General features: G+C 38.4%; 3 protein-coding genes, 1 long non-coding RNA gene and 7 other non-coding genes across 15 annotated transcripts; 8 read left to right on the plus strand and 3 right to left on the minus strand.

Moving 5' to 3' along the window:
• Nucleotides 1-517: 517 nt before the first annotated feature.
• Nucleotides 518-3,361, minus strand: OCP3 (overexpressor of cationic peroxidase 3). The gene is made up of 5 exons (XM_023679615.2): nucleotides 3,089-3,361; nucleotides 2,612-2,962; nucleotides 1,957-2,271; nucleotides 940-1,112; nucleotides 518-802 (listed from the first exon to the last, which is right to left on the minus strand). The coding sequence occupies exons 1-4, from the start codon at nucleotides 3,302-3,304 to the stop codon at nucleotides 972-974; spliced, it is 1,023 nt and encodes a 340-aa protein (XP_023535383.2). The 5' UTR covers nucleotides 3,305-3,361; the 3' UTR covers nucleotides 518-802; nucleotides 940-971.
• A 692-nt stretch (nucleotides 3,362-4,053) lies between these two features.
• Nucleotides 4,054-6,108, minus strand: LOC111796982 (cytochrome b-c1 complex subunit 7-2, mitochondrial). The gene is made up of 4 exons (XM_023679820.2): nucleotides 5,914-6,108; nucleotides 5,652-5,809; nucleotides 5,215-5,262; nucleotides 4,054-4,345 (listed from the first exon to the last, which is right to left on the minus strand). The coding sequence occupies exons 1-4, from the start codon at nucleotides 6,005-6,007 to the stop codon at nucleotides 4,277-4,279; spliced, it is 369 nt and encodes a 122-aa protein (XP_023535588.1). The 5' UTR covers nucleotides 6,008-6,108; the 3' UTR covers nucleotides 4,054-4,276.
• A 628-nt stretch (nucleotides 6,109-6,736) lies between these two features.
• Nucleotides 6,737-12,704, plus strand: LOC111796978 (potassium channel AKT1). Its single transcript, XM_023679816.2, has 12 exons — nucleotides 6,737-7,594; nucleotides 7,679-8,044; nucleotides 8,650-8,707; nucleotides 8,910-9,227; nucleotides 9,387-9,632; nucleotides 9,806-9,904; nucleotides 10,237-10,269; nucleotides 10,358-10,543; nucleotides 10,939-11,136; nucleotides 11,236-11,311; nucleotides 11,395-11,979; nucleotides 12,189-12,704. Exons 1-12 carry the CDS (start codon nucleotides 7,407-7,409, stop codon nucleotides 12,494-12,496), a joined length of 2,661 nt encoding a protein of 886 aa, XP_023535584.2. The 5' UTR covers nucleotides 6,737-7,406; the 3' UTR covers nucleotides 12,497-12,704.
• Nucleotides 11,741-13,931, minus strand: LOC147792139 (uncharacterized). Of its 5 annotated transcripts, none has more exons than XR_015421486.1 (4): nucleotides 13,682-13,931; nucleotides 13,501-13,578; nucleotides 12,422-12,586; nucleotides 11,741-11,880 (listed from the first exon to the last, which is right to left on the minus strand). It is a non-coding gene; the product is annotated as an uncharacterized LOC147792139 (long non-coding RNA). The 5 variants fall into 5 exon arrangements; XR_015421488.1 differs by having other exon boundaries at nucleotides 11,759-11,880; nucleotides 12,443-12,586; XR_015421489.1 differs by having other exon boundaries at nucleotides 11,782-11,913; nucleotides 12,422-12,583.
• A 192-nt stretch (nucleotides 13,932-14,123) lies between these two features.
• On the plus strand, nucleotides 14,124-14,197 carry TRNAT-AGU (transfer RNA threonine (anticodon AGU)). Its single transcript has one exon. It is a non-coding gene; the product is annotated as a tRNA-Thr (tRNA).
• Nucleotides 14,198-14,555: 358 nt separating this feature from the next.
• TRNAG-UCC (transfer RNA glycine (anticodon UCC)) lies at nucleotides 14,556-14,627 on the plus strand. Its single transcript has one exon. It is a non-coding gene; the product is annotated as a tRNA-Gly (tRNA).
• Nucleotides 14,628-14,749: 122 nt separating this feature from the next.
• On the plus strand, nucleotides 14,750-14,821 carry TRNAG-UCC (transfer RNA glycine (anticodon UCC)). The gene has a single exon. It is a non-coding gene; the product is annotated as a tRNA-Gly (tRNA).
• A 122-nt stretch (nucleotides 14,822-14,943) lies between these two features.
• Nucleotides 14,944-15,015, plus strand: TRNAG-UCC (transfer RNA glycine (anticodon UCC)). The gene has a single exon. It is a non-coding gene; the product is annotated as a tRNA-Gly (tRNA).
• A 122-nt stretch (nucleotides 15,016-15,137) lies between these two features.
• On the plus strand, nucleotides 15,138-15,209 carry TRNAG-UCC (transfer RNA glycine (anticodon UCC)). The gene has a single exon. It is a non-coding gene; the product is annotated as a tRNA-Gly (tRNA).
• Nucleotides 15,210-15,331: 122 nt separating this feature from the next.
• TRNAG-UCC (transfer RNA glycine (anticodon UCC)) lies at nucleotides 15,332-15,403 on the plus strand. Its single transcript has one exon. It is a non-coding gene; the product is annotated as a tRNA-Gly (tRNA).
• Nucleotides 15,404-15,525: 122 nt separating this feature from the next.
• Nucleotides 15,526-15,597, plus strand: TRNAG-UCC (transfer RNA glycine (anticodon UCC)). Its single transcript has one exon. It is a non-coding gene; the product is annotated as a tRNA-Gly (tRNA).
• Nucleotides 15,598-15,676: the final 79 nt, after the last annotated feature.

Here is a 15,676-nt window from a genome sequence, read left to right on the forward strand (position 1 = left end):
AGACCGATAATAGCTAAATCTTTTACAATAAAAGTTACGTAGTTTTTTTTTTTTAAATATACATGAACATCTAGACCAATTTGCAAAACATTTAAACTAATCTCACACCGTTGATTTCTATTATACTTTGGTATCAAAGAAACCCGTGAAATATTAAATATGAAACAAAAATATGTTCCTCAACATATAAACGAAAAAAAAAAAAAAAAAAAAAAAGCAGATAACTATGTTTTGTGATGTTAAATAATTTCTTTTAGGGTTAGAATTTATGTCTAACCACAAATTTTAAAGTAGAATTTTAAAAATTAACAAATAAAATATCAATAGAATAGCTAAAATATATTCTTGATCGAAGCTATCAATTTATGCCTTTTGGTTTCGAAAAGAGGGAAGGGTGTGAAGACGGTAAAGGAGTTATCATAACTTAGTTAGGTAACAAAAGAAGAAGAAAATGAAAGAAAAACTCATAAGAACACAACCATGATCGCACAACTCGTGAACTTATGGATCTCACTACTTACTAAGCTCCAGAACTTTCATCATTAATAATGAAACTTTTATCAACTAATCAAAATAACCGAGGCGGAGTTGGAGGTCTCAACACGATCCTTTGTCTACAAAAGTTACAAAGGTTGTAGGAGTACAGTATAACCAGTAGATATACAGTTTAACAAATATATTTCTTAGTATATCACTCGAATATCTAATAGTAACGTTATTCGATGCGACTACCATGTTTAGAATTTGAACTCTTGTTTCAGATCCATGCTAAGCATGCAAACCAAAGGCAACCTTCCACACACTGCCAATGAAAAAATGAAATCTATGTGGGAATGGAGAGCACATTCATTCTAGTTTTCTTCATCTCATTGAGTAATTCAAAGAACACAAATTATAATGCACATGGCAGTGACTTCTAAAGCATTAAAGAAAGCTAACCGTGGAGGCATTTGGTAGATGAAGAACGAAGATCAGGCAGATTTAGGTGCAGATCGATCATAAGGCAGGCGTTGATCAGGAACCCCGTCTTCACCTCGCTTATCTTCGAACCATTTCACTATTCTTTTGCGAGGCAGATTTGTCACTTGGACAATGCTACTAATCATTGCGTTCTGTATTGGGTGTTCAAAAGAAGAAAAAAGTTAGGCAACAATTGCACAATAATATGTCGCTCGATGTATTAATCCAAGTAGAGCTCAGTGGATAAGACACGACCTATACCATCTTAACGATCGGTAATTTGGTTCCCAATCTCACCCCACCCCTGCAATTGCTGGACTAAGTAGACTGCAAAGTTTTCACTACTGCTGAATTCTACCCTCATAACCTATGGTTTTGTAAGTTTATGAGGTTTTTTAATCGAAGTAGACGATACGGAACACGTCGTGAGTTTAAGTGAGGTAGGAAAAATTCATGAGCGCAGACAAAATGAATAAGTTCAATGAGAAGGCTAAAGGTCTTCAAGCTAAGGCTAGGTGAGGCATTTGTCCTAGGACCCAAGATCATGATCTTGAACATGTAGAACATTGGTATTCCTAAGAGATGGTCGGTCCTCGAGATGCCATCGGGTTGATGGGAATGGCCCTAGCTTATCATAGTTGTATTTACAGAAGGGATTTAGGATTCGGACCTATTCAGGATGACTCTTTATTTGCTGCAGGCCCATATCAAAGATACAAATGTAAACAATGATTCTCAGGCATTTAAGTATCAAACTTATCTAGCCTCTATGGATATTTCGTTCCTAAACATCTCATTCGATGATATTTGTTAATCATGATCATTCAACAACACTTTTTAAAGGCAATGTGAGGAGCTCTAGAAATAGATTTAACTCTAGACTCAAAAATCCTTTTCCTTTTCCACAGAAAACTGGCACAGGAATCAGATACTCAGAATGTAAAGATTTCATCAACTTCTTTTGATGCACAAACTGATGAAGGGTACTATACTTACAGTGGGTCGCTTTGTTCTTCTATACACTCTCTCAAGAGTTCCAACCTGAACCTTTTTCAGCCTCTTTTGAGCAGCCCAGCTCTGTTGCATGACATGAACAGGCACCTTCACCTCTTCTGCAGTAACTACTTCTACGGGTTCTTCTTCTTCTTCTTCTTCTTCACGAGTAGCTTGTAATGTTCTAGTTTCTGGGATTGATCGTGTAGGAGGGTCCGGTAGAGAAGCACTCAACATCAGAAGACGAGGCGGTGGTTCGCGAAGCAAGTCAAGAACGACGGCCCTATCAAGACAAAGCTCAGCAGCAAGACTCTTGATCTGCAAAGTAAAGAATGCATTAGCCTTCAGCAAGATAATCTTGAAGAGTTTCAGCAAGATAATCTTGCATTAGCCTTCAGCAGTGCAAGACTCTCTATGTAGATTCTCCCACTCGCTCCCTATTTGCCCCTCTTGTTCTCGCTCCCAATTGGCCTCTCTTGCTCTCGTTCCCTATTTTCCCTCTCGCTCACGCTCCCAATTTGACGCTACAAGGTTTGGCATGCTCAAATCTCATTTGAGTATCAGTCTTTCCAGCTTCCAAACCCATTTCTTAATCAATCACAACGAAATCCACAGGTGACTGATATTGCATACAAGACTCGACGGTAGAAAAACTCACGCTAGTTTTACGGCGACCTTTCTTCAAAGCCATGGCTAGTCGTCGAAGTTGCCAGTTCTTGAGTTTTACGGGCATTTCCTCTTCTTCGGTATCCACGAGATCTTCTTCTGCTTCTTCTTCTTCTTCTTCTTCATCATCAATATCGATGCCAAGTGCTAACCCTAACTCGCGCTCTAGTTTGGCAAGGTCCTCTTCGCTAAGTTCATCCTCTTCGCCATCATCATCATCATCATCATCATCCAGGGTAAGCTTATCATTTTTTAGATCTTCTTCCAGTTGACTAAACAACAACTCAAGAGCATCCTCTTCTTCATCCGCCTCATCCCTAGTTTTTTTCGGAAACGAATTTCTCTGCAAAAAAGAGCAGAGTACCAAATTGAAAAGTTTCGGATAAGCTAAATTCCACGCACATGCCTTTGCAACACAAACAATCTATGTATTACCAAAATAAGATCACTGTGCGTTCTAGGACCGTACCTTCTTTTTCTTCGAAGACGATGAAGACGGACCGACTGATGAATTCTGGTTCCGACGGCGAGCTAATGTAAGCGATAGAGTGTGACGAACAGGAGGGCGATGCAGTAGACTAAAATTTGATGGAAACTGCCGGCGAAAGAAGAAGCTAACCCTGCCAGAAATCGACGGCGAACCTAGAAGTGCTTCCGGTGCCTTCACCGGCGCTGAAAGAGCCATCAGTTGCTTATGTCGACAGACACTGTTCGACCAAATCAGGCGGCAAGATGATAAACCTTCGGACTCTCTTCAAAACGACGCAGTTTTAGTGTACGGACGCACGGTGCTTTATTTATTTATTTTTTCTTTTTTTAGACAAACGTTTTAACACTTTTTATAGACTAAATTATCAAAATACTTCTAGATTTTATATTTTATTTAAAAAATGCATAAACTTTCAAAAAAGAAAAATAAAAAAAATGTATTTATTAAATAAAAAATGTCCAATTTACTATTTAGTATTCAATGTACTTATTTTGTTATATAATAGCTTATGTACATACTTTGATACCCGTTCTATTTTGATATTTGTATTTACGTGGGTGATACTATGCAAAAATTTTAGGCAACTTGAAACAATCAAATGCCTCACTTTGATCCGTTTGTTGGTTGATTGATGAGCCCGTGGATCCAACAGAGAGGCCCCGAGATTTTATAAGGAAAAAGAACGACGAAAGAGGGGTTCGGGTACAATAGCTCCGCGGTATCTAACTTGCCAAATAAATTTAATACCCGAGCTCACATGTGAGAAAAACGTACTCAGTGTTTACATAACCTATCTGCTTTTGAGCTTTCCGAGCCGAGTTTAGAAACACAATTTAACACCCGAGTTCAATGCGTCGAAGAAATTCTACTTGTTTTCCCTTGTCATCACATATAGGCATGAAAATACTTTTATATTCTGTAACAAGAGAACACAGACTAAACAATGAACCAACAAAAGGAGTAATCTCACATTAATTCCAATGGAGAAGATGATAAAATAAGTTTTCACATTTATTATGCATCATATTAATGACTTGAAACAAGCTTTGGTAACGAAATACAGAACCTGGAAAACAAACAATTGATGGAGAGATGTGGAAGAAACTGTCTTTTAAACATCATCATTTACTCCATCCAAAAAATAACACTACCAAGACAAGAAATAGCTTAAGGAATGGTGCGCTGGTAAACAGGCAATGCTCCCAATGCCTCACGTTCTGCTCTCTCCTTCTTTACCTGCAAAACAAAACAAAAAATGGATCTTTAGCTTCATGAACTCTGCTTTCACCCATTTGATAAACACCAATACCAGACGAAATTACACTCTAGCAGGCCGAATAAAATAGGTCAACAGCAAGAAGAAAGCAGCAGTAGTCTCGAGAAGTATTCAATAAATCAAAGAAATCTGCAAACGATGCAGCAGAACGTGTTGTGCAACTTTCTACTACTACATCGATTAGATTTACGCAAAATTTCATTCATCCAAAGCGAGACACGAATCTTAAACAATCTGGCACATCGAGTAGATGAAACAAGGTAGACTAATTTGCACTGGTCATCGAATAATCACGTTTGGCTCTGTCTTTTTTTTAAATCCCAATCTTCCCTCCATCCTCATTGAATAATGAAAATTAAAGAATTCAGACTATTCAAACCAAAACTTTTAATTACCTACACAAAATTTACTTTGTATGTACGAGATAAAGTAATTTCGCTCGACTAATGTTACAATCAGAACAGAAAAAAAAAAAAAAAATTAACCACAAACAAAGTCCTACACAACAGAGGACAGAACTAATCATGAAAACATATCTAGGATTTATACATATTACCCAGAAGCTAATGTTTATCTAGATCATGAAACCTGAAATCATGAAAGGGACAACAGAGGACAGAACAAGAAACCTCAATGGGAAAATTAGATAAAATTTGATGTTATCTAAAGTGACAGATTGTAGATAATTTCAAAACCAACAAGTCCCAAATACAGGCATAAGATTCAAACTCAAGATCCATGACTGACAGTACAATATAGAGCAACTTCCTTATTTCTATGAACAGAGCCATAAGCGAAAGATATGAAATAATGGAAGACAAAGACTTACAAGTGCCAGCATTTCCTGGAGATAGCTCCTGAATGGTGTTTGCATGGCCTGCAAGAAGGTTAAAAAATTCAAATTAACAACCATCTAAATTTGATTTAGATTTTAGCATGCTGTACTTTGTAGGGGAAAAAGATTAAACCCAACCCAATATAGTTAAAAGTTAATTCCCTATGACCATGAAAAATCATAAGAACTTAAACCATCAAGCTCACTAATAGATCCCAATTCACAAACAGTTATATGAAGAACATGTATAGTTGAGCCTGAATCCTGAAATAGAACTCCGTGATACCACGTCCTCCTCCTTCCCCGTTCATAGTAAAACAAATTCGCAAACAAACCGCAGTATTTAGGTATTCGGTAATGATAAACATCCAACACATTTCTGTTTTTCGGCGAGGCTCTAACTGATCTAGTAGGCCATAGTAGAAGCGAACCTGGAGATCATCAGGAAGGTACTTATGCTTCATGGAAAGGTCCATGGCCCGCTTCAGACGCTGATTGCGCGCATCAACAATCTCCCTCGGGAGCCGATTCAAAGCCTCCTTCACATCAATATCGTAGTACGGATCATACAGATCGTCGTATCGAAGACCTAAAATATTAATACCACAATAAATCAATCTCCACAGAACAAAATTCAAAATCAACGCCACAGAAAAAATCAAATACACAACAAATAATTAGGGTTTCTTTTACCATAATTACGGAGGCGTTGGGTGAGCGCTTTCATGTGTTGACGAGCGAACCAGTTCTTCTTTGGGTCAATGAACGACTGCAAGAAGGACGCCATTTCGATCTCTCTCTCTCTCTCTCTCTTTCTTCCTCAGCAAAAAAATTTACTCTCGACTTTCTCAGTGCCCACTTAGGCTTCGCCTCTCTCCGGTTTACTTGTGAAATTTTGACGACGGAAAACGAGATTAGAATATTCAAACGGGTGGGCCCATAGGTATCCGGCCCAATACTTGGCCCACTGTCTTATTGGGCCTGATGTCCAAAATAAATATTGTTGAGCCCAAACTTCCCCAACAATTTGGTTAAGGACAACCAAAGTTGGGGACAAAATGACCTATATACCCTTTCTTCTGATAACTGTTGGGGACAACAAAAGTCGGGAACTTATGCTCAAAGTGGACAATATCATACTATTGTGGAGAGTCAAGTTCATCTAACAAAGCTTAATATTGGTCACCCGACTCTTTGCCATAATTAACCCTAGAGTTGTTTGTATTTGGTCAGTACATTTTTTAAATTCTCAATTTTACCCTTAAACTCCGGTCCGTTGATAGAGTTTGCAACTGTGACTAAGTTAGATATAAAGCCCAAGAATGACGTGTTCGAATATTCAAATACGTCACAATATGCATAAAATTTATCTCAATAATTGTGAACCTGAGCTAGCTAAAAGTAATTTTTAAAATTAAAATGAGAGAATTTAATTTTGAAATGAAAAAAAGAAACAAATAAAAAGAAAATAGAATGGGGGCCGTATAGCAGCCTGCATGTTGAAATGCTAACGTCAAATCGAAATTGGAATATCACTTTCATAACGTCCAACAACAACGCTTCAGGTGGTTAATAATGGAGTCCAGAACGAGAGGAGAGCCGATGGCGAGGGCTAGAGCTAGGGCTAGGGCCCCTTCCTCTTTCATCGCTCCATTTCCACTTTCCATTTTCTTTCTCCGCCAATCCAGATTTAGCCTCAGAAACAAGCTCCAATCATTGCCATGGATATGGATTGATTAACCGTTTCCAGAGCTCTGGATTTATTAGTATTCCATCCACGTTCCTTTTGAAGGAAATTGATATTGATCTTCATAGTCGCACTCGAAGACGACGACGACGACGACAACGACGGCCGCCTGCCAATTCTTCTTCCAACTGAAATCCCTAAATGCGCGCGAGATTCTGCCCGCGGACGTTGAGAAGAGAGACGGAAATTTGTCGGAATTGAAACCGCAGCGAATGGTGGAGAGACGGAAGTTCGTTGAAATTGAAATTGCAGTGAATGGTGGAAGAGAGACGGAGATTTCTAGGAATTGAAACCGCAGCGAATGGTGGATAATGGCTGGTTTAAGGTGATGGCAATGGAAGCAGAGACTATTGAACTGAAAAAACCTGAAATCGGGAGAAGGCTTAGGAATTAGGGCTCGAGGATTTTCGTCTAAATGTCGAACTAGAAAACGAAGAAAATGGGATTATTAGGGAGATCGATGTGCGGGAGAGAGGATCAGCGAGAGCTTGAGCACTTATCGAGAGACGACGGCAGCCAATACAGCCTCACGGGCGGAATCCTGCCGCCGCTTGGCGTGAATGGGCGAAATAATCGAAGAAGCAAACTCGGTCCTCATATAATCTCGCCGTTCGATTACAATTACAGGTTCTAAAATCGTCGTTTCTCCTACTTTTTCAGATTGTTGCAATTTCATTTTGATGATGATTCAGAGATTTCCTCGCATCGCAGATTTTGGGAGACGTTTCTGATATTTCTGGTACTCTACACAGCCTGGGCATGTCCGTTTGAGTTTGGGTTTCTCCCTTCGCCCAGCGGAGTTCTGGCAATAATTGACAATGTTGTCAATGGACTTTTCGCCATTGATATAGTTCTGACATTCTTCGTGGCGTATTTGGACAAAACGACTTACCTGCTGGTGGATGACCGGAAGCTGATTGCTCTACGGTATGCCAAAACCTGGTTGGTCCTCGACGTTGTGTCCAATATTCCGTCGGAGATGGCTCGCAATATTCTCCCTCCTTCCCTTCAGGTTTATGGCTACTTCAACATGCTTCGTCTATGGCGTCTTCGAAGAGTCAGCTCCATGTTCGCCAGGTAATAATAATAAATAAATAAATAAATAAAAACAGTTTATTTCATAATTATTTGAATATCTATTTTTTAAAATTTTAAAACTAAATTGTTTCTATTATATTTAAGTGGGTTTTAAAACAACTAACACAAAAATTAAAAATTAAAAAAATTATTTTTTATTTTTGGAATTGGTCTAATAATTCAAATCTACGTGAAGAAAAAAAAAAATGAAAACTATAATTAAAAAAAAAATTAAAAAAACATTGTTATTCTGTTACCAATTTTATGATAGCATTCGTGCAGGTTTTTATTTATTTATTATTATTATTATTTTATTTTTATTAATAAAATCAAATCTTTCCCATCTCGCTATTTATTAAAACTATTTTCATGGAATAATGACTAAACTTCATCCTAGTCATGAAAAGAAAAGATGGCAAATAATTATGAAATTTATAGCCATATAGCTCAAAGTTACGCTTAAATCTGTTATCTTTGTAAATTTTCGTAGCTTTTTGAACATCTGATGAGAGAAAAATCTCACGTTCTTATATCTGTTCATTTATATATCCATACTATCTATAACGTTGCTTTCTTTTTCTTGTCCCCTTCAATAATGGCGGTAGGTTGGAAAAAGACAGGAACTACAACTATTTCTGGGTTCGATCCGCAAAGCTTATGTTTGTAAGTAAACTAGAATAGACATTTTTTTGTTGGTTAAATTACAAATTTAGCTTTTGAATTTTTCAAAATTTACTTATATACTAAATGCAAAATTGAAAGTTTTGATCTAATAGATAAAATAAATTTTAAAAATTTTGAAGCACTTTTAAAATTGACTCAATATTAGGAAGTATTCTCTTTATCTGACAAGGCCAATGTGTAGGTGTGTCTGTTCACAGTTCATTTTGCTGGCTGTTGCTTCTATCTAATTGATTCAAACTATAAGGACCCCAAAAGAACATGGTCGACCTTATACATAGAAGACTTCCATAATAAAAGTTTGTGGGTGCGTTATGTGACTTCCATTTACTGGTCAATTGTCACAATTACCACCACTGGCTATGGCGATTTGCATCCAATCAATGATCAAGAGATGTCATTTGTCATTTGTTATCTGTTCTTCATTCTGGGGTTGCAATCTTACCTGATTGGAAATATGACAAACTTGGTCGTCCATGGCACGAGTCGAACCAGGCAATTTGTAAGTCTCAAAAGCCCTTTTTCTTTATGCTCCCTCTCCCTGCTTTCATGTTATGACATATAGCATTGGCTAAATTATGATCACCCCCTTCATAGTACCTCCCTTAAATGCAAATAATATAGTTTTGTGTGGTTCATCTTGTTGTATGGATTATTTCAGAGGGACACCGTTCAAGCTGCCTCAAATTTCGCCCAAAGAAATCAACTGCCTGGTCGGCTGCAAGAACAGATGCTAGCTCATCTGTGTTTGAAATTCAGGATTGATTCAGAGGGTTTACAACAGCAAGAGACAATTGATTCTCTTCCAAAAGCCATTAGATCCGGCATCGCACACCATCTCTTCTATTCACTCGTTGATAGTGCTTATTTGTTCAATGGGGTGTCAACCGACTTGATCTTTCAACTGGTAACTTTATACACTATTATTTCTCAACTCTAATCCATTCAGTCCTTTAGTTTCAAACAAATATGCAGCCTAGCATGAAATTCTTGTTATGCAGAAAGAGCATAACAGGGTTTATACCAATGCATTGAATCTAAGTTTGAAGTGGTTCTCTAAATCTTTGACTCCTTTGGAAGGTGACAGAAATGAAGGCTGAGTACTTTCCTCCCAAAGAAGACATCATCTTGCAGAATGAAGCACCAACAGATTTCTATATAGTTGTCACTGGCACTGCGGTAAGAGCTATAACATCCATCCTTTAAATCTCCTACACATCCCTAAACATATCTTACAGTATGAAAGAACAAAAATCTAAGACACAATAAAGATTTCGAGGGTATGAATTCTAGACTTTGAAGGGTATGCATATCTGTGGGAATTTTTGCCTTGGACCAATGAAGTGACAAAGATTCTGTAAACCCAACTGCCAAACATACAGATTCATCCATAGCAATTGAAATATGGCTCTTTCTATTGTTTTTGTTTGTAACCACAATGAGAAGTTTATGATCTCTTGCTTCTTCAGCTGATGCAAACTATTTCTTCTGATGTTTGCTTCACCTTGCAGGATCTTATTGTACAAAGAAATGGAATGGAAGAGGTAATTATGGCCATAAGGTTTAACTCTTTTAACATTTTTCAGCATTAATTTTTTTTTTTTTTTTTTTTCCTTCCATGGACTGTTTCAGATCGTCGGAGAAGCAAAGACAGGAGATGTCATTGGTGAGATTGGCGTGCTTTGTTATCAACCACAACTGTTTACAGTTCGAACCAGCCGTTTGAGTCAACTGTTGCGATTGAATCGCTCTTCGTTTTTCAACTTAGTACAAGCTAGCGTTGGGGATGGGACAATAATAATGAACAATCTCCTTAAGGTCAGCAACTCTCTGCCCTGCATTCATTTCTTTCCCCCAATAAGGTAACATTTTCTTCAGATAATGATCGAACACTCCTTTGTTACAGAAATAGAAGCTATGAACAAGCTTTTAGTGAGAAATATGTGTGTAATGCTTACATACTACTCCATAAATGCTTACTCTCAAGAGTTTCTTTCTAAGAGGAGAAACCTAATCATAAAAGTAGCTCACGTATCGATCGACTCGATCTTCTCTTAGCCTTTATGATTATTGCTTATAGAATGTCAATAAGTTCATAAAGCCATGAGAAACTATATGGCTGCAATCTACCAAATTGAGTGAATTTGATTTCATGTGTCAAGCTAAGGCAAAAGGTTTAGTTTTTGTTACCTGCATCTTTAAACTTTATGCAGCACCTGAAGGAGGTAAAAGACCCAATGATGGAGGAAATTCTGCAAGAAACAGAACAGTCCTTGATTCGTGCTGGAATGGAAATGCCTCTCAATTTATACTTTGCGGCAAGCAGTGGCGATGACTTATTGTTGCATCAGTTGCTAAAGCGTGGTTCAAACCCAAATGAAGTTGACGAGGGTAGCGGGAAGACAGCACTTGTAAGCAATTCCTATATCTAGTCCTCTTGTTTATCTTGACTGCTCACTATCGACAGACATCAAGCTGTACGACTTACCTAACATTTTTTTCATTCTCAGCATATTGCAGCTGCTAAAGGAAACGAACACTGCGTAGTTCTACTCCTAGAGTATGGAGCAGATCCGAACCGAAGAGGTATTCTTTGTAGTAGTAATTTCTACAGCTTGATGCTCAGAAGTTGGGGAAGTTAACTTGCTGTGGGCTCTTCTGTTATACAGACTTTGAAGGAAGCCTACCCTTGTGGCAAGCAATACAAGGAAATCATGAGCCTATAGTCAAGCTTCTAATAGACAACGGTGCCGATATTTCTTCAGGAGACGTCGCCCAGTTTGCATGCACCGCTGTGGAGCAAAACAACATAGATATGCTCAAATCCATCATCGAATGTGGTGGAGATGTAACTCTGCCTAGAAGCAACGGGACTACAGCTCTTCACACGGCAGTATGTGAAGGAAACAGTGAAATGGTTAAGTTCCTTTTAGAGCATGGGGCTGACATTGATAAGGCAGATGTTCATGGATGGACTCCACGAGCGTTAGCAGATCATCAAGGCCATGAAGAGATAAAAGAACTATTCTCTCTTAAGCAAGCTGTGAATAAATCATCTGTTGTCCATATTCCACAAAATCCCGAATCAAATTATCTACGGAAGTTCCAGAGCGAGTCGATCATACCGCGGTTTTCCCATGACTCCTGCATGACTCCTGTTCGAGAATCAAATTGTTCTGATATGCCTCCTAGAAGGAGAAGGAGCAATAATTATCGAAACTCGCTAGTCGGGTTCATGGAAAATACCAATAAGGGTGAGCATACATTCTAAAATCACCAATATAGACTTCAAACCATCTAGCTAAGCACAGTGAAACCAAACCTAACAAGAACACTTCTATATAATTATTTGCTGCTCCAACTAGACTAGTAACACTTGAGATTTAACTACCTATAAGATTGGCTCTCAGTTTCCAAAGCTACGTTTTAACATATACTAACACTGGAACTTCAAATCATACAGGTGAAAGGGACGTTCTACAATCCGCATTGCTCGGTTTTAGCAATAGCCGAAGCGTGAGATCGGCTTACCAGGCGAGAGTTGTTCTCAGTTGCCCTGAGAAAGGACAAGTTATTGGAAAGCTTGTGCTTTTACCCAAAACCATCCAAGAACTAGTTGAAACTGGTTCCAAAAAATTTGGGGTTTCTGCAACAATGATTTTAACTCATGAAGGAGCTGAAGTTGAGGATATAGACCTTGTCAGAGACGGTGATCACCTCATTCTTGTCGGTGATGCCAGTGCCGCCGTCCCGAGTGGCCAAGTACGGTAGAATTCAGTTCAAGACAGCCCACCGCCGCCATCCCCGGTGGCTGCCAAGTACACGGTAGAGTTCAGTTGAAGACAGTCAACCTGCTGCCTGCTAGATTGTTGAATTGTACAAATGTATACTTAGTGATTCCTTTCTCCCCCACCTTTTATTTAGAGATTCATCAATATTCATGATATGATTACTATTCTCCGTGGGGAGAATTTTTCCATTGCCATTTTTCGTAAGCTTAGATAACAAGTTTGAGATTCAAAAGCATAAGAGGGTTGAATTCTATCCAAATTCTACCGCGAAAACAGAATAGTCTGTTGGATGATGAAAGTCTATTCTACGGCGAAAACAAGTTCGAGATCATGAGTTTATAATCAAACAATACTCTCATTGGTATGAGGCCTTTGGGGAAGTCCAAAGTAAAGCCATGAGAGTTTATGCTAAAAGTGGACAATATCATACCATTGTGGAGAGTCGTATTTATCTAACATGGTATCAGAGCCATGCTCTAAAACTTAGTCGTGCCAATAGATTGGTAAATCCTCAAATGTCGAACAAAAGACTCCAAGGAGTCAAGCCTCCTCAGAGGCATAGTAAAAAATGACTAAGACTCCAAAGGAGTCGAGCCTTGATTAAGGGGAGGTGTACTTTGTTCGAGGGGAGATGTTGGATGATGAAAGTCCCACATGATCATGGGTTTGTAATCAAAGAATACTCTCTCCATTGGTATGAGGCCTTTTGGGAAAGCCCAAAGCATTGTAGAGAGTCGTATTCATCTAACATAGTCTCTTGGTATTTCTACGATCTAAGCTTAAACAACCATGGATCAATCACTCACCACGTGAAAACTTCACCCATCTTTCAGTTCGAGCTTCCCGAACTTAGAGATAGAGGAGCAATTCTATGAACAAATTTAAGGAGCAATTCTGAGCAATTAGTGTATACTCCATCAAACTTCACACACATGTAAAGAAATGTAAACTCGAGTTAAGAATAATCGAATTAGGGCTTCTAACCTAATTAGATTCTTCGAGGTAAGAAGCGGAGCTTTGATCGCAGCACCAATCAAGCTGCTACCGGTTATGTAGATCCGCCTGAGATAACAGTAATCCGAAATTAGAGATGGAAGGCGCCGAAACGAGGAAAGGTAGAAAACAAAATCGAAAAACGAGCTTGAAGAAGGACGAAATGGAATACCAGGCTGCTCCGAGGACAGAGACGGCGATGGCTATGGCAATGCCGACGGCGGAGAAGGTGTAGGGGGAGATTCAGACGAGCGCGTCGGAGCAAGAGCTTAGATCTCCGGCCATGCTCGAGGGCGACATTGTTGATCGGTCTTTCTGATGAACGTCGGAGATTCCGGCTGAGTGATTCCCCCAGTGCTACCAGACGAGACGACAACCCGAATAACTTTTTTTTTTTTTTTTTTCCAATCATTATTTAAATTATTTCCATAAATAAGAAATTATATTAAAGTTGAGGACTAAATAAATACAAATTAAATTTGTAATTTAATCTTCTACATCAACATTTTCAAAAATAAATAAAAATTATGTGATGGTTGGTTGTAATGAATTTGCGGACAGTAAATTATGCTTTTTTAACAATTCATTAAATTATTGTTGCTGATAACACAAAAGCTTTCATAGCTCAGTTGGTTAGAGCACCCGTTTAGTAAGCGGGAGGTCTTGAGTTCGACTCTCAATGAAAGCAAAATGCTTTTATTATTTTTATTTTATAAATAAAAATAAATTAAGAAATGAAAATTATGTTTTGTTAAATATATATATATATATATATATATGTGAAGATAGGTATAAATAATTATGAAAGGAATATAATTTCATAATTATTTATTTATGGACTAGCGTTTGGCTGCATTTTATTTTTCTTTTAAATATTTCTTTTAAATAAGTGTAATATTGAATACGTGACTTTAAATCTTATAGAACCATTCCTTCCTATTATTTCAATAAAAAATATTGGAGTCTCTAGTAATAAAGTTAGGATACAATTTTGAATTTCATAGTGTCCAGTTCTTTGCTCACAGTCAATTATCATTGTAACTCTAGCGTTTGTAGTTCAATGGTTAGGATAATTGCCTTCCAAGCAATAGACCCGGGTTCGACTCCCGACAAACGCAATTTTGAGCTTCAGTTTCACTATCACGGTAACTCAATACAATTTTGAACTTCATTGCATTCCAACGGTTAGGATACCGTGTCCTCCAGTTCTTTGCTCACAGTCACTATCATTGTAACTCTAGCGTTTGTAGTCCAACGGTTAGGATAATTGCCTTCCAAGCAATAGACCCGGGTTCGACTCCCGGCAAACGCAATTTTGAGCTTCAGTTTCACTATCACGGTAACTCAATACAATTTTGAACTTCATTGCATTCCAACGGTTAGGATACCGTGTCCTCGAGTTCTTTGCTCACAGTCACTATCATTGTAACTCTAGCATTTGTAGTCCAACGGTTAGGATAATTGCCTTCCAAGCAATAGACCCGGGTTCGACTCCCGGCAAACGCAATTTTGAGCTTCAGTTTCACTGTCACGGTAACTCAATACAATTTTGAACTTCATTGCATTCCAACGGTTAGGATACCGTGTCCTCCGGTTCTTTGCTCACAGTCACTATCATTGTAACTCTAGCGTTTGTAGTCCAACGGTTAGGATAATTGCCTTCCAAGCAATAGACCCGGGTTCGACTCCCGGCAAACGCAATTTTGAGCTTCAGTTTCACTATCACGGTAACTCAATACAATTTTGAACTTCATTGCATTCCAACGGTTAGGATACCGTGTCCTCGAGTTCTTTGATCACAGTCACTATCATTGTAACTCTAGCATTTGTAGTCCAACGGTTAGGATAATTGCCTTCCAAGCAATAGACCCAGGTTCGACTCCTGGCAAACGCAATTTTGAGCTTCAGTTTCACTATCACGGTAACTCAATACAATTTTGAACTTCATTGCATTCCAACGGTTAGGATACCGTGTCCTCCGGTTCTTTGCTCACAGTCACTATCATTGTAACTCTAGCGTTTGTAGTCCAACGGTTAGGATAATTGCCTTCCAAGCAATAGACCCGGGTTCGACTCCCGGCAAACGCAATTTTGAGCTTCAGTTTCACTATCACGGTAACTCAATACAATTTTGAACTTCATTGCATTCCAACGGTTAGAATACCGT

Source organism: Cucurbita pepo, chromosome 6, assembly GCF_057944985.1.
Source record: "Cucurbita pepo subsp. pepo isolate OVF chromosome 6, ASM5794498v1, whole genome shotgun sequence".
Classification (NCBI taxonomy): domain Eukaryota; kingdom Viridiplantae; phylum Streptophyta; class Magnoliopsida; order Cucurbitales; family Cucurbitaceae; genus Cucurbita; species Cucurbita pepo.